Consider the following 26551-nt stretch of genomic DNA (forward strand, 5'->3'; position numbering starts at 1 on the left):
AAGAATCTTTACAAAATATACATTTACTTTAATTAATATTTAAAAACGTGCTCTATCAAAAGTTCCAAAAATTCAATATTTTAGCTTTTCTGAGGTGTCACTTTTGATGAATTTCTGTTTACAACAAAATTAAATCATTTACAAACCATTTCAAATCGTATTTTCCTCAAAATTAAATCTCAGATCAATTTTTTCAAAATTGAAAATTTACAATGTTTAAAATTTGATGCTTGTTCGAATATAATTATTTCCGATTTAAATTTTTCCCATCTCTTGTAATTTCAGTCTTGAAATTATTAACAGTATATTTTACATTATTGCATTTTATTCCCTATATTTGTTTTAGTTTTCAATTTCAATGGAATAAAATATCTTTCAAAAATTGAATTGTATTTCAATATTTTCTGATTTTTGATTAAAATAATCTTGGTCAAATCATTGATTTCATGATTCCTGGAACCAAACTACACGTCAACTGGCATTTGCGCAACCAATATCAGTGTTTTCTAAAGTTTTTATCTCAAATTTCAAAAAATAATAAATTTCGAAATATCCAAATTATCATTGAATAGCATTACATAATAACAAAAATAGCATCATATGCATCATTTAATTATATTGTTTATTTTGCATTTATTTTGATTAATTCGATTTTACTATTCTTAATGTTGCTAGAAATTTATTACATGTCATTCGATATAATGCCAGCATTACAGTTTCTCTCTAAAATTCAAAATTAAATATTTTTCAAGATTTTTGACGCATATTGAATATTTCTGCAATCATTATATGATAAATGATTTATACTATAATTTGTTCAGTAAATACAACATTCCAAAAAACAAATATCAACTAATTTTAATATTCATGGGCCTAGAAGTGTCTCAATAATAAAATAAATTGTATCTATCTTAATCATTATTGACCGCATACGATTTCTCATCTTCAATAGAGAAAGATTGGGATACAGAATTTTTGCGCAATTTTTATTTTATCCATTAGAAAAATCTAATATTTGGGTGCAAATGTACTATAATTTTACAATATTATTAGATAATATATTGATATCCATCAAATTTTAATTATTTATATAAACATACTTTTCTGACCTTTTCTTTACTACTTTACATTATAGTATAATTATCATGTATTACTTGAAAATACATAATTATTTCATATTGTTTCATCATAGATGATATTATAAATGATACCTTTTGAAAAATATTTATCCCATATGTAAACAGCTAGATTTTGTTTTGCATTCTTATTGAGTTGTGCCACAATAAAAGATTTATTGATAATGTTTATGTATATCTATCCTAAATCGCATAATTAGTTCCAGTTCAATTTTATTAATTCACCTGGATAAGTAAACACTTTAGTATAAATTTCCTCTGTTTATCTGTTTCTTATCCTGATCAATAAACTTTGGGAAAAAGTTTACATGATCCAATAAAAAAACTTCAATCATAAAAATATACGAATTATTTATATAAAACAAATAAAAAATATTATTAAATTACTGGTTATTAGTTGCTAATGAAAATGATCCTTCGAACTCTGATTTCTGTTTAAGAGAAACGAAGTATGTTAATTGGTTACCTTTACCTTTCAAGTAAATCGAGCCTCTTTCTTCGATCACGAAATCTAAGTCTTGGATTAATTCCTTTGTATTTCCGGAAATTTGAACATTTCCAGGGATATCAGTAGATTGCAATCTTGCAGCGACATTAATTGTATCACCAATGATATCGAATGTTGGTTTATCTGTTCCCAAAACGCCACCAATAAGTGGGCCACCACTGTTTACACCAATTCTTACTTCAAGGGAAGCATTCAATTTCATATTAATTTCTTCCATTGATTTGGCGCATTGGAGGCAGCATCTAACAGCATCTTCTGCGTGTTTGTTACTTTGTTCATTTGGATCTTGGAACAAACCAGCAGCAGCCATATAAACATCACCAATTAATTTGATCTTTGTGATGCTTTCGTATTCGGCAACAATTTTATCGAATGTTGCGAATACCAATGACAAGTTTGCCATAATTTCAGTTGGGGTAAGAGAAGCAGCATAAGCAGAGAACTTGACAATATCGATGAAGAAAATTGTTGATGCAGGAATTGTGAAAGAAATATCGGTTTCTCCTCTGTTGAGTCTGACAACGATATCCTTTGGTAAAATTTGATACAACAATTTCTCTGATTTAGCTTTGGCTTCTTCGGCATCTTTTCTCTTCTTAATTTCATCTGTTTCGTTTGTGAAAATGAAAAGAATTGAGCTGATTTCGTTTGAATCTTCTCTGTCTTTCATGCCAATCATTGTAATAGCGAATGGAATCAACTCAGCTGTTTCACTGACTAACTCAATATGATCTTGCCAATAATTTGATCCTTGTCCTGACATCATCAAATCAATTTGTTGATTCAATCTCTGTTGATCTTTGTCAGCAACGAAATTAGCAATGTGCTGACCAAGCATTTGATCTGGTGTAATATCCAAGTTGTTTTGAACACTTGGGTTAATGATTTGGATAACTGCAGACTGGTTTGTGATGATAATGCATTCGCTTGCATCCATAACAATTGACTTAGAAATAGTCATCCTTTCTTCTTTGTTGGACTTCTTGTTTCTCATGAAGACGTTCATGATTTCTGGTGTGTCAATGATTGTTTGTGGTGAAATGTGCTTGAAATACATCAGCAAGACCTTGTAGTTCTCATTGACGAAGTATCTGAACAACCATGGCATAGCTTCAATAATACATGACAAGATAACATTTACAATGAGTAAAATTGTAACTAATCTTGTACCACTGACATAATTGTTCTCAAGGATGTCTCTCATTCTGATTGTTCCTTGAATAACTTTTGAGAAGAAATGCCACTGCAAAATATGAGCAACATTTCCTGAAACTTCATCATTGATTGATCCTTTGTATTTAGTTGGATTATTCAAGATATCATTGACCATGTTCTTGAAAATGGTGATTTGGCTTTCCAAACCAGCGCATGCATACATATCATGAACAGACTTTGGATCATGTGGTAATTTGCAGCTTTCTTCTAATTGTGCTGCATCGTATGCTTTGTCATATCCGATGATTGATTTGACATCTGAATTACCATTTACTAAGATATTGTTAGTCTGAATCAAAAGATCCAAATCTTCAACACATCTATTCCTTAATTCAGGGATTGTTGTTATGTTCTGTTCTATTGAGCCATTTCCTAACAAAATGAGATGTACAACGTTATGGCCTGTCTGAATAGCAGCCAAAACTCTCTCTGCAGAGTAGTAATACCAAGCATACATTGTTGAGATTTTATTGTTTAATGTCCATGCTTTCCAAACCATTACACAGAAGATAATGATGATTGAGAACAAAAGTGCGAAGAAACATTTAGCAATATTATTCATTGCATGACTCTGTTTAACTTTATTGTTATGGCTTTGCTCTTCATTTTGAGAATCTAAAACTAAAGGTCTCTTTGAATCTTCTTTAACAGCTTGTGGCAATGCAACTAACATCTTCAAAGTCTTATTGATCATGAAGTTATATGTATTAATGATGATTAAAGCTGGAGCAGCTGAGAAGAAGAACAAGCAAATTGCACCAACAATCATCCAGATCTTGAACAACTTAGTGTAACTATTTGCAGTATTAATATTGTATTCAAGAATTGATTTCATTGCAATTGCAGAGTTTTCAGACATAATAATAGTGCTCAAGTAAACTTGGCACCATTCATTAGTCTTGTATAAGTTTGGAATTGATGTGTTCATGCTGAAATCGCCAGCAAATTGTTCTTGGAAGTAGTTCAATGTGATGATTTGGTCTTTGACAGATGCACTTAAAATTTGTGTTGGAGCGCCCTCTGTGCAAACTTTTAATTCACTTGTTTGCTGCAAAAGATTTGTTGCAATAGTATAAATATTGTTTGATTCTGCTAAAACAGCAAAACTGTCTAACAATGTCTTCAATGAATTCCTTGAAAAGTTTACAGCATAATTGATTTTTCCTGGGTAAGAAAGCGATTCACTTACAACAGGTGCAGTTGTTCCATTATCAATAGAAACATCTCCTAAAATTGCAGTTGAATCATCGTATTTTCCAACATTCTTTGCCCATTTCAATACTGTTAAGAAGTCTGCATAATAAGTGAAGAAGAGAGAATATGCACTAACTCTGATGTCACTCCATGATGTTCTTCTCCATTCGATCTTGTTCATGAAGAAAGCATAGAAGCCGATGTTAATTGAGAGGCATGTAACGATTAAAATTGTTGCTGCACCAATGATTAATGTAGATTGAATTGGTCTCATTCCATTAATACCTTGGTGGAAAGCTAATCTAACTTTTGCATCTCTCAACATTCTCTTGCAAACAATTTCTTGGTGTTCAAAATCAACAGAATTTGTTGATTCGAATGATGATGACATTCCACTAGAATTTGAGCCATTCGATGATGAAGCTTGTGATCTATCATCATTTCCTTGATGTCTCTTAATAACTCTTCTGCCTTTTGTATCGAGAATGTTGTCCTTGAGGTATCTTGGGAATTTGTTGACGACACTTCTGAATGAGATATCGACATTGAAGTTTTTGCCATTACCAATGTATTCAGCTCTGATTGATTGGACAATTGCTCTATCGAAATCAGTCATACATTCGGCCAAAAAGTTCGCGTATTCATTAGTAATTCTGAGGTTGTTTGGATTTGTACTGATTGCGAACTTGAAATAAGCATTGACATCATTCAAAATCATTGATAATGAAGATAAGAAACCGACATCAATATTTGGCTGGTCCCATAATCCTCTGATCATTGATTTGCAGTCATCATTCTTTTGTTTCAGTTTGTTGAACATTTCTAATGTATCTTTTGTATCTGAAACTAATCTTCTCGTCTTGATTCTGTAGACCTGATAAACTAAGAATCTATCTGCATATGAGAGTTTTCTCTTCATCAATAATTTCTTGAATAAAACATCCATTTTACGAGATTCTGATGGGAAAAATGTGACAACTTGCAAAAGCATAGACATTGTTGCTTCGAGTGAATCATTGTTAATAATGTAATCTGTTAATGATCCGTCAACAAAGTAATCACCTAATCTTGCTAATCCGACAACAATGTACATCATTGCGCGATGAGAAGATCTTTCGATACCTAATGTGGACAAATATTCTGATGCTGATGTAACATCTTCTTGGTATGTTAATTGCTGTTTTATTTTGGCAACTTTCTTGATGAAATAAATTGTTGTCAAAATATAAGCAATACATAAGACAATAAGGAATACAAAGATTGTGTAGTTGTATGTTAATGATGGGACTGCATAAAGAACAAAGAAATTGCAATCCAATGCACATGTTGTAATTCCGATCGCTAAACATGTAGAGTTTCTCCAAACTTCATAGAATGGAATGAATGATAGGCGATAGCAAACATATAATGTGGCTAAAAGATGGACAACGCCGAGAACCACATAAAACCAATCGTCAAAGAACTTAATTAAAGCTGATAAAATACAACCAAATGATGTCATGATTGTCCATATTGTAATGGGTGATGAATCAAACAATGGGAATGGAAGATTTGTTAATACAACTGATCGAGATTTCAACAGAATACTGGAAACAAATGTGAACAGGAATAAACAGTATGATATAAATCCAACAATGATTTCCGCAAGAAAAACTGTGTCATAATTGAATGACATTCCAGTGATACCATGACATAAGACATAGGTAGCAGGAGTAATGAAGGAAGGGCATATTAAGTCTGTTACTATGCTAGATATGTACAATAGTAGAGTTGGAATTATATATTTCTTATTGTTATAGAAAATCATCAAATAGATCCATATGAGTGAACATAATGAAACAGCTAAACAGATATAAACATTAACTATATGTTTTCCTTCATAATCTAGAGGGTCCTGAAAAGTAAAAATCTTGATTAATGTCTCATATAACGTGTGCCATCTTCCAGTACTTCGCTCAAATGGAGGAGCGTAAATCCAAAAACCAATAGAAAGAACTTGGAAGAGATTAAAAACTGCAATGAGGCTTAAGAACCAAGCTGGGAACTTTGTTCGTTGCATCATTTGATCATAAAGTGGGAAAAGAGTATCGACTACTGTACTCTTTCCCTGGATAACCTCACTAGTAAGCTGAGTACTTGTACTTGTACTCGCTGATTGTGTTGATTTAGAAACAGAGGCTTCTCCTGGATTCATTCGTAATTATATAAATTTATATTGTTTTGAGAACGATTTTTTCAATCCAAAAAGTAAAAAAATGCTCAAATAAAATGAGAATGACTCATAGATAATTTTGTTGCAATTATGTTAGTAAAGAATTTGAATTAAATATTATGCTCAAAATAAGTATTGAAAATAAAAAAACGTTTTTATATTTCTGAAATAAAAAACATTTCGCTTAGAAAATAGAAACGAAACAAATCAGTGAAAGTATAATCAGAAGTAATATTAGAGAAGAATTCTTAAGAGAAAATCCGTGGGTATTGAAAAATTAAGTTAAACCGGCAATGTGAAATCTAATTGAAAATACTATTTAAGGATATGTGTAATCTTAATCAGTGTTGAAATTGTATAAAAATAAAGCGAAAGTTAATAAAATCTTATAACCGGATTGAGAAGAATAGGTTTGTGATGTTAATAGAAAAAATAAAGTAGGCAAATTGAAAATGTTTGATCGTCAAAGTGATAGTGGATTGATATTAGAACTGGATTAAATGAAATATTTTGTTTAATCTTATACTTACTTGAATGAAATATGATTATTATCATCAGATAATTGATTTTATAAATGAAGAATATAACAATTGTCGCGAAAAAGCCCTGAAAATTGAACTTGAATTCAATATTTAAAAAACAAACGTATTTGAAAAAACCAAAAGATGTTAACTCGTGAAAATAGATCGCATTAGAACCTTAACACTTGTTTGATAAATTATATGTTCCTTTCAAAATGCATGAATTTTGAATGTGATTGAAAACTTAGCATAACCAAAATTGGTTAAAAACCTCTAAATACTATATATTGCTTATGTTATTCGATAACAATATTAATCAAAACGTTTAAGGGTGCACCCGTATGTATGTTTATTTGAGAGGAGGAGGATTACCCTCTCAATTTTGAGGGATTCGTTAGTTTATTTTCTCGATGAATATGCAATAAAATTTGATTTTTACCTTATCAATATACTTCATATAATATACACATATTCATGTAAAAACTTTTTTCCACAATACTCAGGAATTAAGCGATTTTTGAATTTTAAGAATTTTTTCGAATTTCTTCGAAAAAAAAATATTTTCAGAACAGCCTTAACGGCTAAGATTTAGGAACAATGTTAAGTATCAAAAAGAAAGGAGGTCTGATATAGACAACATATATCGTTGAAGGTTGAAAAAATCTCTAATATTTGAGCCCAAAATTTCAAATTTTAATTTTTTGAAAAAAGAGGCCACCCGTATGTACGTTTATTTGAGAGGAGGAGGATTATATTTTTGAAAGGGTGAAACATTATGAATATGTTAATTATATAATAATATGTATTATTATAAAAAAGAAAAAATAAAGCACTTTAATTTTTTTCTTTCTTGATTTTTTACAAAATCTACTTAGAATTATGCAAAATATGACTAAATAATTATAAATTTCAAGTTAAATTTTAATTTTGATAAATAATTTAAATTTCAAAATACCAAGTTCAGTTCGACTATGTATGTAGTAATTCCTCAATAAAGTGCCAAAACCCTATTAAAATATATGAACATTTTCAACATTTTAATGTTTTTATTTAAAAATTTGATGGAATATGAGCTTCAAACAATTATTATGTAAATAAAAATAATTAAATATATGTATTTATTCGTATTACAACCGTAGTAAGTCGATTCTTCCTTTCTTCTACTGAGGTTTGAATTTGATTTCGAATTGTAAAGAGATTCAAAGGGAAAATACTAGCGGATAAAAACTACCTCCATGAAAGGGTCAGAATGGAGTCAAGTTGTATTTTTTGATATTTTTTGCTTTTCGAGCCTAAATAGGTAGCCAAGATAATGCCTAAAATAAGGTTCTAAATTCTGAAGTTTACATGATCCTCTCGTGTGCACCCTTAAAGTTTATGAAATTTGGTTATCAAAATTCAATTCCAAAAAATTGAATAGGATTTCTATAGACAATCAAGTGTTAATATTTAAATATAGGTATATGTTAGATATTGAATTTTTCTATTTAAATCAAAAGTGTTCGTCAATCATTTTAAATTTGCTTACTGATTTTATTTTCAATGTCACTCCTGTTTGTTATGTTAAATTCTTGAGAAATCAAACAAATATCTATATATTTTCAAATCTTTTTCAAATACGATTTCATATTTTGCAGTGTTATAGACCGAAAATAGATTTTTTCGGTTTTCTCTTCAAATAATTGAAAGAATGATACTATTATAGGTTTATTATATTATATAGCATATAATCATGCTATAGCCGAAAATTATAAGTTTTGAGAAGATTGAATATAACACAAATAAATTTGAATGTAAGTTAAATTGCTTGTTGTTTTTAATAGCTATTTAATGAGAAATCCAATATTGCAAAATTCAAATTGAATGATTGAAAGAACAGAAAAAGTCATTCTTTTCAATTTCGAATATGTTTCATTGTATTTATAATTATATGGCAAATAAGATATTTAAACTTGATTTTTGAAGGAAAATTCACAAAATTGAATAAATTCAAATAATTTAATATATTTTGTGAGATCAGATTGAATTAATTCAAGGTTCTTTTCAATTAATATTAATGACCATATTACGCATTTTCGAACATTCTAAACCAAATATATAAAAATGGGAGACGAATGTTAAATTTGCTAGACATGGGGGAGTTGTCTGCAAAGTTTTAGCTCTTATCTCTAACAAAAAATTAATTTTTAAAAAAATGACCGAATACGTTTCACAGCGAGAAAAAAATAAAAGGCAAGATAGAATTTTCTAGACATAAAGAAGTTGTTTACCGAGTTTTAGCTCTTATCTCTAACAAAAAATTAATTTTTAAAAAAATGACCGAATACGTTTCACAGCGAGAAAAAAATAAAAGGCAAGATAGAATTTTCTAGACATAAAGAAGTTGTTTACCGAGTTTTAGCTCTTATCTCTAACAAAAAATTAATTTTTAAAAAAATGACCGAATACGTTTCACAGCGAGAAAAAATAAAACTGTACACTGATTTTCATTTTCATTTCCAGTCACTTTACTTATTATTTTTTCTTTTTTTCATTTTAATTATAAATTATTTCATAATACGTTTATTTACGTTACCATTTTCTTTATTCTTTTGAATTCCATACTAGACACTTATAGAATATTTTGATTGTTAACGTACTTCATTAGAATGAATCCTTACAAAGGGTATGTCGATCGAATTTACCTAATTGGTATTTCCAATCAGATTGAAGAAGGTAAAATGACATGGGAAGAAGCTTGCACCCATGTTCCCATCGCCCCAACCCTTCAATCAAATGATTTCAAATATTTAGATGTTTCAAAATCTTTTTTACAAAATCAATTTAGCTTACAGAATATCCCATTGCCTAAAGGCAAGAAAGGTCGTAGGGTCAATCCCTACGACCAAATCAAAGCTCTTGCTGTGATACATGACCACTGGGCCTTTCCTGTGGTCAAACAAAACAATGGAAACGTTTGAAATTACAACAAATTGATGTATCTTATAGAGAAGTACGCAGATACTTCAAAGAAATCATTTCACCAAGACGCGATTAGAGCATGCCGGGCCGGAAACAGCAGTAAGATATTGGGCGCTTTCACCCAATCTTATCTGGCACGCAGATGTTCATTATTTTAGGGGTGTTCGTGGCCAGTATATTTATGGCATAATCGACGATTTTAGCCGCAAAGTCCTAGCGTGTATACAAATACCAGATATGCTGGCAGCGACGAACAGCGAACGTTGCGGCTTCCGCCTTCATTGAATTTGGCGCCCCTTATTGTTTCTGGACCGACAACGGTTCAGAAAATAGGGGCGCCTTTCAAGATCTACTTGATCTTTGGGGCGTCCAATGGCGGCATACAGACTCTCATTCTCCTACCAAAATGGGAAGATTGAGAGATTCTGGCCGACATTGGAGCGCTGCCAAAGCATTCAGGCTATTCCTGCCTTTATTTGGGAGTACAATAATAACACACCGCATGAAGATCTCCCAATTAATCCATTAACTGGAACAAATTACACGCCAAATCAAATGTATCAGCTGAAACCGAAATACACAAATGCAGATACAGAAAGGTTGTGGCAAATATGGGATACAGATACAGGCATGACCGCTGTTGACACATTCACAGCGTAATAATAAACATAATTTTTTAATTTCATTTTTAACAAGTTTTTTTGAATGTATGTAATGAATAATTCATTAGAATATGATAATGCACATTGTAACAGAATAGAACAATCACCAAATTTTTTTTTGAAATTAAAAAATAAAAGTAAAAAGTATAAAGTAATCTAACCAAAAAAGATATTTAAAAGAATTTTGGAAAAAACAGAATAAGGATAATGATATTATTTTAGATACACAATCGATGTACTGAAGAATAATCCGGTAAAATGATGATATAAAATTAGATTATTTTACAAGTAGCTAAAAGAATAAAACTATAATATAAAATAAATGAAGTTTAATGAAACAATAAAGGTTAAATAAATAATAAAGATTTTTATTTTATATCAGTATTGAGAAGAAGTAACAGCTGACACTTGGTAGACAACTTCTTTATGTCTAGAAAATTCTATCTTGCCTTTTTATTTTTTTCTCGCTGTGAAACGTATTCGGTCATTTTTTTAAAAATTAATTTTTTGTTAGAGATAAGAGCTAAAACTCGGTAAACAACTTCTTTATGTCTAGAAAATTCTATCTTGCCTTTTATTTTTTTCTCGCTGTGAAACGTATTCGGTCATTTTTTTAAAAATTAATTTTTTGTTAGAGATAAGAGCTAAAACTCGGTAAACAACTTCTTTATGTCTAGAAAATTCTATCTTGCCTTTTATTTTTTTCTCGCTGTGAAACGTATTCGGTCATTTTTTTAAAAATTAATTTTTTGTTAGAGATAAGAGCTAAAACTTTGCAGACAACTCCCCCATGTCTAGCAAATTTAACATTCGTCTCCCATTTTTATATATTTGGTTTAGAATGTTCGAAAATGCGTAATATGGTCATTAATATTAATTGAAAAGAACCTTGAATTAATTCAATCTGATCTCACAAAATATATTAAATTATTTGAATTTATTCAATTTTGTGAATTTTCCTTCAAAAATCAAGTTTAAATATCTTATTTGCCATATAATTATAAATACAATGAAACATATTCGAAATTGAAAAGAATGACTTTTTCTGTTCTTTCAATCATTCAATTTGAATTTTGCAATATTGGATTTCTCATTAAATAGCTATTAAAAACAACAAGCAATTTAACTTACATTCAAATTTATTTGTGTTATATTCAATCTTCTCAAAACTTATAATTTTCGGCTATAGCATGATTATATGCTATATAATATAATAAACCTATAATAGTATCATTCTTTCAATTATTTGAAGAGAAAACCGAAAAAATCTATTTTCGGTCTATAACATTTCATATTTTGCAGCGAGTCTTACTTGTTCTTAGTAAGCTGTGTTAATTTGCTAAGTTTTCAAATTATTTGCCAAATCTATGATTAATTGATTTTTTCATCCATTCTCAACCAAACAAGAAGACTTTAAAATACTTCATCTGATTACCTTCAATCTTGTGTCCTGGTCTCTTAGATAATTTGATTTTAATTCTTCTCCATTCGCGATCTTTTTAAATCTTTATGATTTCAAGTAATTCTGTTTCCAAACATTAGCTTTAATTCTAATGTGCAAAACGTTAAATTAAAATAAATATCCAATAAATCATGAGTCTATGATTTTATATATTATTATCTAAATATAAATAAAAATGAAATAAACAATTCATTACAAACTTATTAAGGTTCATTTACAATAGAATAACTATGATTTTACCAAAACATTAGTTAATGATTCTAAAATGACTAATAATCTTACTAAGAAGGGCTTACAGCTTCAAAATCTAATAAAATACTAATATATGATTTTTTAGTAGTTTGGAACAAAGGATTTACTTATTTTTAACAAATTATGGCATTGAGTTTTGGAACTATGATTCCTCATTCAATATTATAATAACATTTCCATTTGCTACATTAGGAGGTTGTATAATGATCGTAGCTGAATCAAAGAATTGAAAAAAAATTTGCTCGAAAATACGATTAAAAATATAATAATTCGGTATGAGAATAACTATCAAGGGTTAACACTAAGGATGTCAATTCGGAAAATTGTTTTCATTTTAGGAGAATATAATTTTCCTTTTGGAAAATTTAAAAAGTGAGACGCGCAGGATTCGAACTTTTTTAAAAGTTGATTTAAATATATTCTAGTGTGGATTCTAAGGATAATATCATATTTAAAATAAGAATATACTAGTTTAGGTGGTATAATTTTTTTCGATAAATTTGAGAGCATGTACGTTTAGGACATCAAAAGTGTCAATTCGCTCAGCGAAAGCTAAGCTAGCTTCGTTCTCGAAAGAATAGGGAAGGAGTGAAAGAGAGTGATACAGATGTTGACACATTCATATCATTTCAACAAATTTTGATCAAATTGAAATGCAATGAAATTCAATTCACTTCATATCCTTCAGTCAGTACATTGACATCCTTCTACATCACAATGATAACTCGTGCATCAATAGTTCTACAACTAACTCAGATAAAACAAGATTTTTCCTTCCAGCTTACAGCTTTTAAAAAGTTTCGATGATAAAAATCACTCTACTCTTGTTTATCTATATGTTGTGATAGTAGGTAAACGTATTCTTATCGATATTAATAAAAATATTTTTACGAAAATCTGAACCAATTACAGAGTTATTCATAAAGTTTATGATAACTGTAATTACTTCATCTTTGTTTTATATTTGAATAAACAATTTAATTTAATTTGCATAATTTTTTTTAGTTGAAAGACAGGAAACTTAGTTGAGTTTGTATTATTTTTATCGTTCAATTCATTGTATATGTGAGTGATCCAGATATTTAAGATATTTAGAAAAAATTTATTAATTTGATTAACAAATTTTAATCAAAATAGCAAAAATCTATTTGATATCTGTAAGCAAATAATAATTTCTATTTCAACCAAAATCGCTGATTTTCATCTAAACGTATAAAATTGTCAATTTTATGAGAATAAATTTAAAATCTCATGAAATATAAAGGAGAGTAATATTTTTCAATTTTCTTTTTCTTTCTCTCAAATATTTTCTATTGGGAATTTTCTTGTTATCAAAAATAATTTTAATATTTGTTTATTTTATTACATACAATAAAATTTTAAAAACTCTATTTCTTCACAAGAAAATTTTTTTCCTTCATATGAAGAAACATTTTGTTCTCCATTTGATACTGAGTCTAAATCTCGATTTTTGAATTTTCTTCTTTCCAAATTTCTTTTTTCCAAATTAGAAGTTTAATTCAAAATTTCAATAGTTTATATTTTTTCTCAAACCGTCTCAGATTTTCTCACTTTTTAGGGATTTTCTCTCAAAATATACAAAAATAGTAATACCAATACATGTGTCTAATATACTTTAAAACCATCGTGACAAAATTCAAAAACGAAGAGTTCTTCTCTCCAAATTTTTTTCAAAATCAAAAAAATGAGATAAAAAAGTACGTTTGGAAAATTCATTTTTAGCATTTTAGGAATTTTCTCACTTTTCTTCCAAATTGACATCCTTATTAACACGAAATCTAAAGAATAAACTTTTCTCTAGTGGGTAATTCGGCAAATTTTTTGACAATATTCACAAAATTGATAAAGTTGTTAAAAACTGCAATATTCAATGGTTAATTCATTAATTAAAATAAAGCTACATGCACGAAAAGTGAATGGTGTAAACTTTTTAAAAAATTCAATGTGTTTAAGCAAGGTTTAGCTTCGTATTCCAAATTTCGAATTGTTATTTTAATGTTTAGTGTCATGTATCACAGCAAAAAAGTTTTTGGTAAAGGAGATTTTTCAATATAAACTTTTGGCGTAAACTTATCAAAAAATCGATTCTATGCAACTCTCAATTTTCATGAAAATTTTATCATCATTATTTCTGAAACACCCAGAGCAAATGTTACTTCACGTAAATATAATGGAATGCAAAGGTCTCCCAACAATGGGCATCCTCAACACAATAAATCCATATTGTGAAATCAGATACGAGAAAAAAGCATATAAAACTACAGTCAAGAAAAATAATACTCATCCACAATGGAACCAATTCTGCTCATTTCCAATTTCCAAACATGAAGGAAAGCTTATCTTCGTTGTGAAAAATATGAAACCATTGATTGATAAAGACGCATCACAAATTGCAATTAATGTTGCAAGTATTCCTCAAGACAAAATTGTTGATCGTTGGTTTGATCTTAAGCCATTAAGATTCAACAAAAAAGGAGGAAAGATTCATATTCGCTTGCATTTAATTAAAAAAGGTGAAAAACCTTTTGTAGATCCTCAACAAGTTTCCAATGAGCCCGAGAAGAAAGATAATATCTTCCAAGAAGCGCCAATTAACGTTCAAAATCAATATTATTACGATCCAAATTCACTAAATCCATATCAGGATTATGATAATCCTTATAATAACCCATAAAGCAATCCAGATGCAGCATACAGATAATTGACTTTACTGTTTGTTTGTTAAATAAATATTAGATTTGTTCAGCTCGAAAACGAATCAATATTTTGGGACTACTTTCAATTTAAATAAGCATTTAATGGATAATCGAGACATTTTAATTTTTATTTTTAAATGCTTCACTGGATTTAATCTAAATACTTTGTTAAAAAGCATTTACATTATTATAAAGAATTATAATTTATGTCAAATGAGTTGAAAAAGCCAAAGTTAAAAAAAAATTATTTTTTCCTTAGATAATAAGGTGACAGTTGACTTTGTCGGCATTTTTTATGTTTTATGAATTTGAGTTTTCCTAAATCATTCAAGACTAGTATTAGATTTTAAGATTACGACAAACGGGGAGGGAAAAAAAATTATATATACATTTTAAAACACTACTTGATGCGCATGCATTGTTCGAAGCGCACAACGTAAATCTCATTTTAAACAAATATTTCTTCAATTGTCATGAAAATAAGGATTGTGCAAGTATCCTATATCTATGTTTGTGAAACGCATAAGCGAGCATTAAGAAAGAAAAAGTGTTTGAAAAGGAGAAATGAGATTTTTTTTCTTTTCAATTTGAAAAAAATAACCGCCTAACAGATCTAAATTTTGAATTAAAATCTGAATTGAAGGTCTTTTTTTGATATGTTGTGATGTTAATATGATAAAGGCTGTCATTCTTTAAATCACTTATGAAAACTTTGATCTGAAAATTTTCAAAAGTATGTAATAAAATATGGTCGAAATCGTCATAAGTTTCTGTAAGAGATTTAATTATTTTTGGTGGTTATCGTTTGATTATTATTATTTTTTTAATCCTCATGTTAGCATGAATATATGAATTTATTTGACAATTGAAAGTCAACTCAAAAGCTTTGAATTTATTGTAAACAATATACAAAATACTTGCATATTCCCTCTTTTTCTCCAGCAAATTTCTATCGATACAAGAGCCTGGATTAGAATCACAATTGGAACCTACGTTCGTCAAACCCGATATTACACCAATTGTAGCGATGAATAATCATTTAATCACTATTGTCAACACAACCATCAGTTCAGCTGTAAGATCAATAGCATATTACAAGTGCGAAATAACAATTGCAGAAAATACCACATTTATCAACAACTAGGCATTTGGCGCCGATTTAACTTCTGGTCACGGCGGAGCCATTTTCGTTTCTCAATCAGTCATACAGTGTTCCTCAAATAACAAGGGATCTAATGTACTCTTTTCCAAGAATAAAGCTTCTCTCGGCGGAGCTATCTGTTCTATTGCTTCTTCTTTTTACATTTCCAATACGACTTTTAGCGAAAACACTGCATACAAGCATGGTGGTGCTGTGTATTTCGAAAACAACTATTGGGAATATGGCTATATTACAAAGCAAATCCAATTTTTATGTCAATATGTAATATGTGAAAAGAATCAAGCGTTCGAACTCGGCGGTGGCTTCTTCATTCATTACTGCGTCGATGTATACTATGAATACTGTCAATTCTTGCGCAACAAGTGCAGTTTTGGAGGTGGAGCAATTGGAACACTCAACGTTGACTATCTTCGAATTCAGAAAACTACATTTTCTGCAAATGTGGTTAATGCAGATGATCCTGATCAGCATACTGTTACCAAAAAGCGAAAACTTAATGGAGAAAATATCGAAGAAGGATTTTCCAACTCGAAATTCCCTACACAGTTCCTTGGAAGAGGTGGCGGTGCCATATTCTTCATTTCCGATGATAAAAAATACACAACTCCATCCGGAACTCCTACATATGAAAGAAGAAATATCGATACTCACCATTGTTGCTTCTTCAAGGACTATGTTGGCCTCACAGGTCAATCATTCGGAAATGGTGGTGGTAACGAAGTAATGCTTGAGGGATATACCGATTATGTTTCATATGACGATTATTTCTATGGTTTTACATGGAAACCATTGCCATCCCAAGTTGTTTCTGTTATTACCAAAGGCTTTGCTGAAGATTGCGTCCAGATGTGGCTGTCAGAGATGAGATATGGAGACATTCCAACTGATATCTGCACAAATATCGTCGAAGATGCTCCAGATTATGTATTTGCCCAAGATATCTCATATGCAAATCCAGTTAACAATGGAAATGAGAACATAACAAGTTTCGTTCCTTCGCCATCAGAATACATTTTGCCAGCCACTCCTTATACAAGAATTCCAAGAGCCACAGATGCCAGAATTACTTTCTCTTCAGCTGAAGCCAATATCGAGGATTCAAATGCCACATTTTTCTCAGCAACATTTGATAAGTTCGAAATTCCACCTGCAACGCCAAACCAAACAGCTTTAGAGACTCCTGTCCCTACTCCATCATTAGAACCTACTGCAACTTTCGAACCAACTCCATTTGCAACTGCCGCAATTACTGCACATGAAACTCCCAAAGAAACCTCTCCAGCAGCAACACCACAGGTCACAACACCTCATCAAACCCCTCAACTTTCTAAAATCCCTCCACGTACTCCAGATCCAACAACACCTCCTGCGACCAATTACGTTGAAACACCAGCTCCAACATCAGTTCCAACACCTGAAAGTGGAAACAAACAGCTTTCTAAAGACGATGATGGAAAAGAAGGTGGAATCAAAGATTATATATTCCTGTAATTGCGGGTGTTGCAGGTGGAGTTGCCGTCGGAGGCATTATCCTCGGCGTTTATTATGGAATAAAGAAGGCTAAAGCTCCAAAGCCTTCAAATAATGAAAATGAATTGTCCGACCAAAATTCAATGAGTAATGAAAATGATTATGAATCGGATGTTGACGCTGGTGAAGCAGGTACTACAATGGATAATCCTCTTCAAGTACAACAGCCATCTGATGACGTTTTTTTACCAAATGATTAATTATGAAATTATTGTGCGGGATTTTTTTCATTTTAAACATTTTAATTTTTATGAAATAACAATTACTAGCTTTTTATCCAATTCTTGATTCATTCCTCAAAAAAAATTAATTATGAAATTATTGTGCGGGATTTTTTTCATTTTAAACATTTTAATTTTTATGAAATAACAATTGCTAGCTTTTAATCCAATTCTTGATAAACTCACTTCTAACATCAATGAAAATGTTGAAAAACTTTGAGTGAAAAAAGATAATCAAAATTGGTGTTAATGCAAAATTACTGGTTAATCTAATCCAAAATTTGAGAAGAAAAAATTGACTGAGAAAAACCGCGATTAAACTTTCAAAGGAATAAAATATTCAAAATTATTCTTAGATGATTACAAAATATATTTAAAGATCATAGAATAAAAAAAATATTATCAAAATTTCATCATAAAGATTTTAAAGATAATAATGATGAATGGGTATGAAAAAGAAGAAAAACTAAAATATTGAATATTTATTCAAAACTATTTGGTATAAGAATTTTTGAATTGACCTCCATAATTTTGTGATGAGTGAAAACGAATCTGGTCCTACTTCTAATGGAGTGAAGAGGAGAAGACTCTTCAGCCCAGCCGATGATTCTAAATTGAAATCAATTCTCACTGATTCTCCATTTAGAGGTTGGAAAAATGTTGCTCAACAAATGTCAGGATTTACACCAAAACAACTTCGTGATAGATGGAATAATTATTTATCTCCGAAAAATACATTCGAACCGTGGACTGATGAAGAAGATAGAATTATTGTTGAAAAAGTATTAAAATATGGGACAAAATGGTCTCTGATATCAACTTATTTGCCTGGAAGACCAGACAACAGCATAAAAAACAGATGGAACTCTGTTTTAAAAAATGAATATATGATTCATCCAAAAAAATATCTAGAAAAAATGAAGGAGAAAGATGTTTCAGAAAGTAAGGATCAGGAAGAAGAGATCCCGGTTAGTGAGTCGCCAGAGAAGTCAAAGGAAAAACCACAATATTACCTTGATAATAGATTTGTCGAACATTTCTTTGAGCAACTTCCGAAATAGCCAGTAGAAATACTGAATTTGCATTATCATATAAAAATTTTGTTTGTTTCGTTTTTGAAAAGTTTGTTTTTATTTTAAAATCACATTGAAAAAATTGAGAAAGCATTCAAATTCATATTTACTAAACTTGTATTAATAGATTCTTTATAAAACAATTAATAAAACATTTCCGATACAGTGATTTATGTCAAATGGGATTAAAAATTTTATCGTCCAATTAAATAATCACAAAAAATTGACATATAACTGAACTTTAATTATTGGCATATATTATTAAGTATGATAAAATGAATAAATTAATTTCAATTTATATAATTTGAAGATTCGATCAATCTTTGGAAGTATGATTAACTTAAATAGACTCATTTATTCCAAATAAAAAAAATTGTATATTTTATAACTGAAATTAAGGGTGCACCCATATGTACGTTTATTTGAGAGGAGGAGGATTACCCTCTCAATTTTGAGGGATTCGTTAGTTTATTTTCTCGATGAATATGCAATAAAATTTGATTTTTACCTTATCAATATACTTCATATAATATACACATGTTCATGTTCATGTAAAAACTTTTTTCCAAAATCCTCAGGAATTAAGGGATTTTTGAATTTTAAGAATTTTTTTCGAATTTTTTCGAAAAAAAATATTTTCAGAACAGCCTTAACGGCTAAGATTTAGGAACAATGTTAAGTATCAAAAAGAAAGGAGGTCTGATATAGACAACATATATCGTTGAAGGTTGAAAAAATCTCTAATATTTGAGCCCAAAATTTCAAATTTTAATTTTTTGAAAAAAGAGGCCACCCGTATGTACGTTTCTTTGAGAGGAGGAGGATTATATTTTTGAAAGGGTGAAACATTATGAATATGTTAATTATATAATAATATATATTATTATAAAAAAGAAAAAATAAAGCACGTTAAAATTTTTCTTTCTTGATTTTTTACAAAATCTACTTAGAATTAAAAAAAAAAAAAAAAAAAAAAAAAAAAAAAAAAAAAAAAAAAAAAAAAAAAAAAGGTAGTGGGGCTTCCAGGCACTTCGTGCCCTCTAGCCCTGAAGATGTTTAGTATAAATGAAGTTTTTATTCGGAGGACTCTTCTTCTTCCTCTATTGCTTCTGGGAAGAAGCCTTCTTCTGGGTCGAAAACATTATATAATGTTTCACTTTTCACAAATTATATATGTTTTCATGTTTTGTCACTTTTCTGTCACTTTTCAGGAAAAAACATTTTTATTATTATATATAAATGAATTTTACCAAACCACCGTTACCGTTCTTTGGAAATAAGAGTAGATGTAAAGATATTATATTGAGAGAACTTAAGAAACTACCGAATGGTCTAACATTTGTAGATTTGTTCGGTGGAAGTTTCTATATATCTCATTTATGTCATATAATATTCCCAGACTCAAAGATTATATGCAATGACTTCGACAACTATATGGACCGTCTCAAAATATTCCAGACACAAACAATATATTGAAAGAGTTAAAAGAAAAGATACCTATAGGTAAGATGGAACGTATACCATTAGATAAGAAAAATATTGTGAGAGAGGTTTTGAAAAAGCAGAATATATAGACTGGGATAGTATATCTGCTAGACTATTATATAGTGGTTCTATAAGAGTTCATGACATTGAAACACTTATGTCAAAAGTTTTATATCTTAACTATACAAATGTTTTCAAAGAGGACATAGATAAATATATTGAGGGTATAGAGTTTGTGAGATGTCATTGGACAGATTTGTATGAAAAATATAAAGACAAGGAAAATGTTTTCTTTATAGTGGACCCGCCGTTCTATAACACATGGGATTTTCAATACCAAGTAGACTGGACTTTGAGAGACTCTTTAGAAACTTTAGACGTTATACAACCATAACCTCATGCTTTTACTTTACATCCGATAAAAGTGGTTTGGAAACCGTTATGAGATGGTTAGAGGACATACATGACTATGAGTTTATATAAAGATAGAATATGAGAGAGGTCCTATAAACTGGAGAAAGTGTCACAATAACGAAATTTTATTAGTAAGTAAATGTGGTTTGAAATAGAGACTACTTGTTTTAGGTTTTTTCCATTGTGTCATTTATTTATTTGACGTGGCAGAAAAGTACAGAGAATATGAAGATGAACCAATGCCTGCAAATGTTCAGCATATGTACTCGTAAGAGATATTTTTATCTAATATTAAATGGACGCACAGAACTTAGCGAATGCACAGCAACCTGGACAACCAAACCCAGAGAATATTCCAAATGAAGTTAGAATACAAACTGCAATGGCAAACTATGGTCAAGTGCCAACAGATGTACAAATGCAAACTGCCATGTCAAATGACGCTGCGTTAGGTTTGCCACCATGGTATGCAAATATGAGATGGAAAGAGTTTTATACAAACCCTGAAGTGGGATATAAACAACTTTATGCAGATGACGCGAACACAGGAGTTGACCCAGAATATGTTTTCTACCAGAGGAGAAATAGAATGTATGAGCTCCAGTTAAAGAATGCTATGGAACTCAACAGGAAACGTAAGAGACTAGGCGGACATTAGATTTTTACATATAGTAAAATGGGTTTCTTCAGTAGTATTGGAAACTTCTTTCGAAATGTTGGAAGAGGTATATGGAATGGAATAAAATCTGTCGGAAGAGGAATTTGGAACGGAGTCAAAAATATTGGTAAAAGGGTAGGTCAGTTTGTTGGTATTATACCTAAAGACCCTGAACCAGAAGAACAAGCTCCTGTTATACAACAGCCTGAACCTGCACCACAGTCTAGTTGGCAACCAAATCCAACACCTCAACCGTATTAAAAAGTTATATTTTTACCGTTCGATAGTAGTTGTATATGAAACTAAGTTCTAAGTAAAACGCATGGTATAATGGAATTATTCTCTTTCTTCCATCTGTTGTAAACCATACTTGAAAGTCTGAAATACTTCCACTTGGTGGTTCGTATAACTTTGTAGGTTTTTCGTAAAAGTCATTTGCCAAGCATAAGAAAGAGTTTTGAGCGCCAGAAAATGAAGCATGAACAATAATAGCAGCTGGGTCGAAAACATCTTTAAATAAATATGGTTCATCTCTTGCATATCGACTGTAAATATTTGCTAAAGGAAGTTCGACTTTCTGATTTAACATTCTTTGCAAATAATACCATGACATTGCAGTGAATTCTGTATATATTTGTTCGTCTTTCTTTGGATTGTCTTCGTAGATTTGAAATGACACTTGTGAATTTTGTTTGTCATATACAATTCTCACATAAAGTGTGCTCTCGGTATTTGCATATTCATCAGCATATTTTGCATAACATGAATTTATTTTATCTTCTATATTTTTTAACGCAGTCTGTAGAGAAGATGAAAGGTCAACTTGTATTAGCTCAATTTCTTCCCACATTTTTCGTTTCCCTTCAGATATATAATCTATATGAAACCTTACAATAAATGGAAAACTTTTATCTTCTACAGACACAAACTTCATTCTACGAAAGCCAATAGCTTTTGTGACAGATGGGTCTCTTAACCATCTTAATGGGTAGTCAAAACGATAGCCTTCATGCTTTACGGTATCTGTCTCAAACTTTTGACCGACATTAGTAAAAAGTTCATCTAATGGTTTAGTTGTAGCAACTCTTGAATTTTCTTTTTCTATTGGAAGCATATTTTATCTAGAATAAAAATGTCGAAAGAAACAGCGTCTATGAGAGAAATACAACACAACCGACAACTCATTTTGCAAGCTCTAAATAAGAACACAACAAACTTTTCAAACTATTCTAAGATATCTGAGTCATTGAAAGAAGGAAACTTAAAACTGACGATAAACCCATTGACAGACGAGTTTCTGTTTCAAGACAGTAAGAACCATACTGTTTGTATAAATCCAACAAAAAGAACTTTAAACGAGAAACCTATAGATGAACTTCTTTTGAAGGCAGATATTGACAACAAAGCTGACAAAGAGTATGTAGATGCAACAAGAGACTATATTCTCGCATGGACAGATAGAACATACCCACAAAAACATCATACACATAACATCTATGACGTAGATGAACTACCAGCAATGTTAGATGACAAAGCGGATAAAACATATGTTGACAATAAAATGTCAAGTGAAGTGACAAGAGCTGACAAAGAATATTCTAAAAAGACTCATACACATACCATTGCAAATATTACAAACTTACAAGAAACCTTAAACAGGAAAAGTGACGTTGGACATACACACGATTTCTTCGCAACTGTTGGTATAGAAAATATTGAAGGAACGGTTGAAGAAACTGGTGGGGATGTATTAAATTGGAAACCTCCTAACTTTCCACAAGGTTTAACATCGGATGAAGACATAACAACGATGAGATACATTAGATGTAGAGATGTTTATGTCATGGAGGATGAAAATAAAGTTAAATTCACTGCTCAAGATTTATATGACAAGAAAGCAGACAAAACAGAGCTTCAAACATTAAAGACAGAAATACTTCAAACCATTTACCCAGTTGGTTCTATTTATACGTCAATGAACTCTACCAGACCAGAAGTAGTACTTGGTTTTGGAACTTGGACTCAAATACTCGAAAGTTTTTTGTATTGTGCACACACTCCAAAGAAAACAGGTGGAAGTAAAACGATATCTGTCGACAACTTGCCACCACATAGTCATTCTGGTACAACAAACTTTTCTGGCGACCATAGCCACTCATTAAGAGACCACCCATTATACAACTCAGAGTATGAAGCTGGCTATGACGTTTTATCTCCAGATTATAACCATTCAGCAAAAAAGACTTTTCGACAAACTGAACCAGGAGGAAACCACCAACATACTTTTACAACAACATCTACAGGACTAGGTAAAAAATACATGCCACCTTACATGACAGTTTGTGCATGGTATAGAAATGCTTAGTCGTCATTTTCAACTTCTTTAGCATATTCGTCAGGAGTTGTCTTATATTTGTTAGGAACTGTCTTTGAAAGTATACCACCTTGAACTTTGACAAGTTTGAAACGAGGTCTGACAATAGTCGTTTTATCTTCTGCTTGCAGTCTGTACATTTTGCCATGTTTGCCTAAAACTTCATAATATTCTCTTGTATACTTTCTTCTATTTTTACGAACACGAATGTGAGTACCTGTCGAGTTCCCATTGTTGTCATAGTCAATAGTATTTTCATATGGGTCGCGTTTAGGTATTTCTATTTTTACTTTGTCACCTTTCTTAAGTTTGAAGCCTGGCATTCTTTCTTGTTTGTCTCTTTTGACTAAACTATTAAATATATAGTCTTTCTCTAAGTCGGGGTTGTTTTTCATTTCTTCGGGGGAGTGGTTTCCTAAACCTTTTTGTTTACGGCTATTGTAAATATTTAAAACTTGTCTCATCTTTGCCATGGAGAAGTGTCTATATTTGTCGTCATATGACATTTCATTTGCTTCACCACCTTGTGGTTGGTTTAAGTCTCTTAAGATTTTTATACAACTGTCAATGACACCAAGAGCAGAATGGTTTTGGTCGACAATGAAATATTGGTTTACATTTTTTGAACGCAGATAGTTTTTAATATCGTCTGATTTGAAAGAACTTTCACAGTCAGATGTCAGTTTTGTTGGATGGTATTTGTCAACGAATATTGTCAAAGCAGTTTTCACATCTAAAATATTTTTGGACTGTAATGGTATGGCTTCACAGTATCTTGTGTTTTGACCAACAAATATTAGCCAGTATGGTGGTCCATCTTCTCTATACCTCGGAATGTTTTCCAAGATATCCATAAACCAAGCATTTGGTGTTGAACTAAAGATTTTTATCATGAGTGCTTTCTTTGTCGCCTTAGAAACATAGGGGTCCTTGTTTGGATTCGTCATTTTTTACCCTATAAGAAATGGGTTTATTTGGCGCATTAGCAGGAGTTGCATCCAGATTTTTGCCCGCAGTTGGAACAATAGCCAGAGGTGCGTTTGGAATTGGAAGGAAGATTTTGAGTACATTAGGTATACTTAAAGAGAAAGCACAACCTATTATACAAACTGTACAGAAAGGTTGGGATGTAGCACGAGATGCAGCAAATCTTATTCCAAATCCTGAAACAAGAGGAAAAGTTCAAGGATGGATGGACAATGTAGGAAGAGAAGCAGGAAACTACTATAACAAAGCAAATGACTACTATAACCAAGCAGGACACTATATGGACCAAGGTGAAAGATTCTTTAACAGAGGATATAACCATGCACAACAGTGGGTAAACAATAACCAACCGCAACCACCTCAAACTTGGGGAATGTAAAGTTTTTTACTGAGATGAAATGAACAATACAGCATTGAGACAAATGGGTTCAAGATGGATTTGTCGACTTCCAGCAGTTACACAACGTGTTTGTCAAGTTCTTCCTATACCTCAGGAAGTTTTAGACCGACTTAAAAAACAACAACAACCAGTTGAAAACAAACCAAACTAAAATTTTTTACTGAGATGAAATGACCGAAGAAGTTGAAACGGTAGATTTGACACCACAAACAAAAAGTTCAGAACCATTGTCAAAACCTGTCAAAGAACTTACAGATGAAGAGAAAAATTCAATAATAGAAAGTGCCAGGTCTGGAAATACAAACCCTAACTATAAAGTCACTTTTCATAGAAATGGAACGGCTAGTATCTCAAAAAAGAAACAGACTCTCACAAATAAAATATTGAAGTCTGAAGGAACTAAAGAGACAGCAGATGGAAAAGTTTACTTCACTGACCAACAGTTCATTATAGAACATCTCATTGACTTAGAGTCAAAATATTCTAAACTTTACAACAAACACAAAAAGTTGAAAGGAAAACAAAAACAAATGGCATATGATATTTATGAAGATGTTAACGACACAACCATACCTGCAAGTGAGGTAAAGTCAGAGGAACCGAAAAGTGACGAAAAACCGATAGAAGAAGGGAAGCCAAAAACTGAAGATAAACCAAAACCAAAGTTTAGTCAACCTTCATTAGCTGGTATGGGTTGGCGTCAAAGGCTTCTGGTAGCAGGCGGTTACGTAAAGTAAAAAAAAAAATATTTTTTTTATTTTATTTGAAATGTACGCTGAGTTTGTTGGAGAAGACCGTTTGAAACTTGTTTGTTAGATGAGAAATATGAAATGACATACCATTTTAAACAATTTATTTTTAAAACAGTATATTTTTTTATTTTATTTGAAATGTACGCTGAGTTTGTTGGAAAAGACCGTTGGGAAACTTGTTTGTTAGATGAGAAATATGAAATTCACTGTTGTGAGTCATTTGAAGTCAGAAACAAAGAGACAAAAAGAGTTTTAAGCGGATGGGAGCGAAATGACGGATATGCTCTTATGGATATGAGTGGAAAAAACTATTTTAAACATATTGTCATTGCAACTCATTTTATACCGAATCCTAACAATTTACCTTTTGTAGACCATATAAACCATATAAGAAATGACAATAGACTTGAAAACTTACGCTGGGTCACTTGTTCTGAAAACAATAAGAACAAAGGCAAATTTCGAGATATTGTATTCGAATTTGTCGACGAACTAGAAGATGAAGCAATTGAAATTACAGACTATGGCGAGCATACGTTTGAGTTTTACTACTATAGCGAAGAACAGGACTCTTTCTACTTTTATACCGGCGTAAACTATAGAAAATTACAAGTATGTTTTACTAAGGAAGGCTGTGCTTATGTAAACGCTAGAG

The 26551-nt window shown here is 30.9% G+C and overlaps 9 protein-coding genes and 1 pseudogene across 10 annotated transcripts, besides 3 other annotated features; 7 read left to right on the forward strand and 3 right to left on the reverse strand.

The window, feature by feature from the left end:
- The first annotated feature begins 88 nt into the window (after positions 1–88).
- Positions 89–126: a mobile genetic element.
- A 1347-nt stretch (positions 127–1473) lies between these two features.
- On the reverse strand, positions 1474–6369 carry TVAGG3_0684580 (guanylate cyclase protein; the record flags this gene model as incomplete). Its single annotated transcript, XM_001303957.2, has 1 exon — positions 1520–6112. One exon carries the CDS (start codon positions 6110–6112, stop codon positions 1520–1522), a length of 4593 nt encoding a protein of 1530 aa, XP_001303958.2.
- A 746-nt stretch (positions 6370–7115) lies between these two features.
- Positions 7116–8154: a mobile genetic element.
- Positions 8155–14274: 6120 nt separating this feature from the next.
- On the forward strand, positions 14275–15023 carry TVAGG3_0684600 (C2 domain (calcium/lipid-binding domain, CaLB) family; the record flags this gene model as incomplete). The annotated part of the gene is made up of 1 exon (XM_001303956.2): positions 14294–14818. The coding sequence occupies one exon, from the start codon at positions 14294–14296 to the stop codon at positions 14816–14818; it is 525 nt and encodes a 174-aa protein (XP_001303957.2).
- A 733-nt stretch (positions 15024–15756) lies between these two features.
- Positions 15757–17751, forward strand: TVAGG3_0684610 (uncharacterized protein; the record flags this gene model as incomplete). The annotated part of the gene is made up of 1 exon (XM_001303955.1): positions 16726–17493. The coding sequence occupies one exon, from the start codon at positions 16726–16728 to the stop codon at positions 17491–17493; it is 768 nt and encodes a 255-aa protein (XP_001303956.1).
- Positions 17752–18184: 433 nt separating this feature from the next.
- TVAGG3_0684620 (RNA polymerase II transcription regulator recruiting protein) lies at positions 18185–18919 on the forward strand (the record flags this gene model as incomplete). Its single annotated transcript, XM_001303954.1, has 1 exon — positions 18290–18814. The coding sequence occupies one exon, from the start codon at positions 18290–18292 to the stop codon at positions 18812–18814; it is 525 nt and encodes a 174-aa protein (XP_001303955.1).
- An 886-nt stretch (positions 18920–19805) lies between these two features.
- Positions 19806–26551: part of a mobile genetic element that runs on past the window's edge.
- On the forward strand, positions 21021–21383 carry TVAGG3_0684640 (uncharacterized protein; the record flags this gene model as incomplete). The annotated part of the gene is made up of 1 exon (XM_051242800.1): positions 21021–21383. One exon carries the CDS (start codon positions 21021–21023, stop codon positions 21381–21383), a length of 363 nt encoding a protein of 120 aa, XP_051089387.1.
- Positions 21402–21644, forward strand: TVAGG3_0684650 (serine threonine-protein phosphatase family; the record flags this gene model as incomplete). Its single annotated transcript, XM_051242801.1, has 1 exon — positions 21402–21644. The coding sequence occupies one exon, from the start codon at positions 21402–21404 to the stop codon at positions 21642–21644; it is 243 nt and encodes an 80-aa protein (XP_051089388.1).
- TVAGG3_0684660 (uncharacterized protein) lies at positions 21966–22497 on the reverse strand (the record flags this gene model as incomplete). Its single annotated transcript, XM_051242802.1, has 1 exon — positions 21966–22497. A coding segment is annotated over one exon (532 nt), but the record flags the coding sequence as incomplete, so codon positions are not given.
- On the reverse strand, positions 23745–24622 carry TVAGG3_0684670 (annotated as a pseudogene). Its single transcript has one exon. A coding segment is annotated over exon 1 (878 nt).
- Positions 25143–25295, forward strand: TVAGG3_0684680 (uncharacterized protein; the record flags this gene model as incomplete). Its single annotated transcript, XM_001315284.1, has 1 exon — positions 25143–25295. One exon carries the CDS (start codon positions 25143–25145, stop codon positions 25293–25295), a length of 153 nt encoding a protein of 50 aa, XP_001315319.1.
- TVAGG3_0684690 (uncharacterized protein) lies at positions 25315–25881 on the forward strand (the record flags this gene model as incomplete). Its single annotated transcript, XM_051242803.1, has 1 exon — positions 25315–25881. The coding sequence occupies one exon, from the start codon at positions 25315–25317 to the stop codon at positions 25879–25881; it is 567 nt and encodes a 188-aa protein (XP_051089390.1).

The sequence above is a fragment of the Trichomonas vaginalis genome, chromosome III, assembly GCF_026262505.1.
Source record: "Trichomonas vaginalis G3 chromosome III, whole genome shotgun sequence".
Taxonomy (NCBI): domain Eukaryota; phylum Parabasalia; order Trichomonadida; family Trichomonadidae; genus Trichomonas; species Trichomonas vaginalis.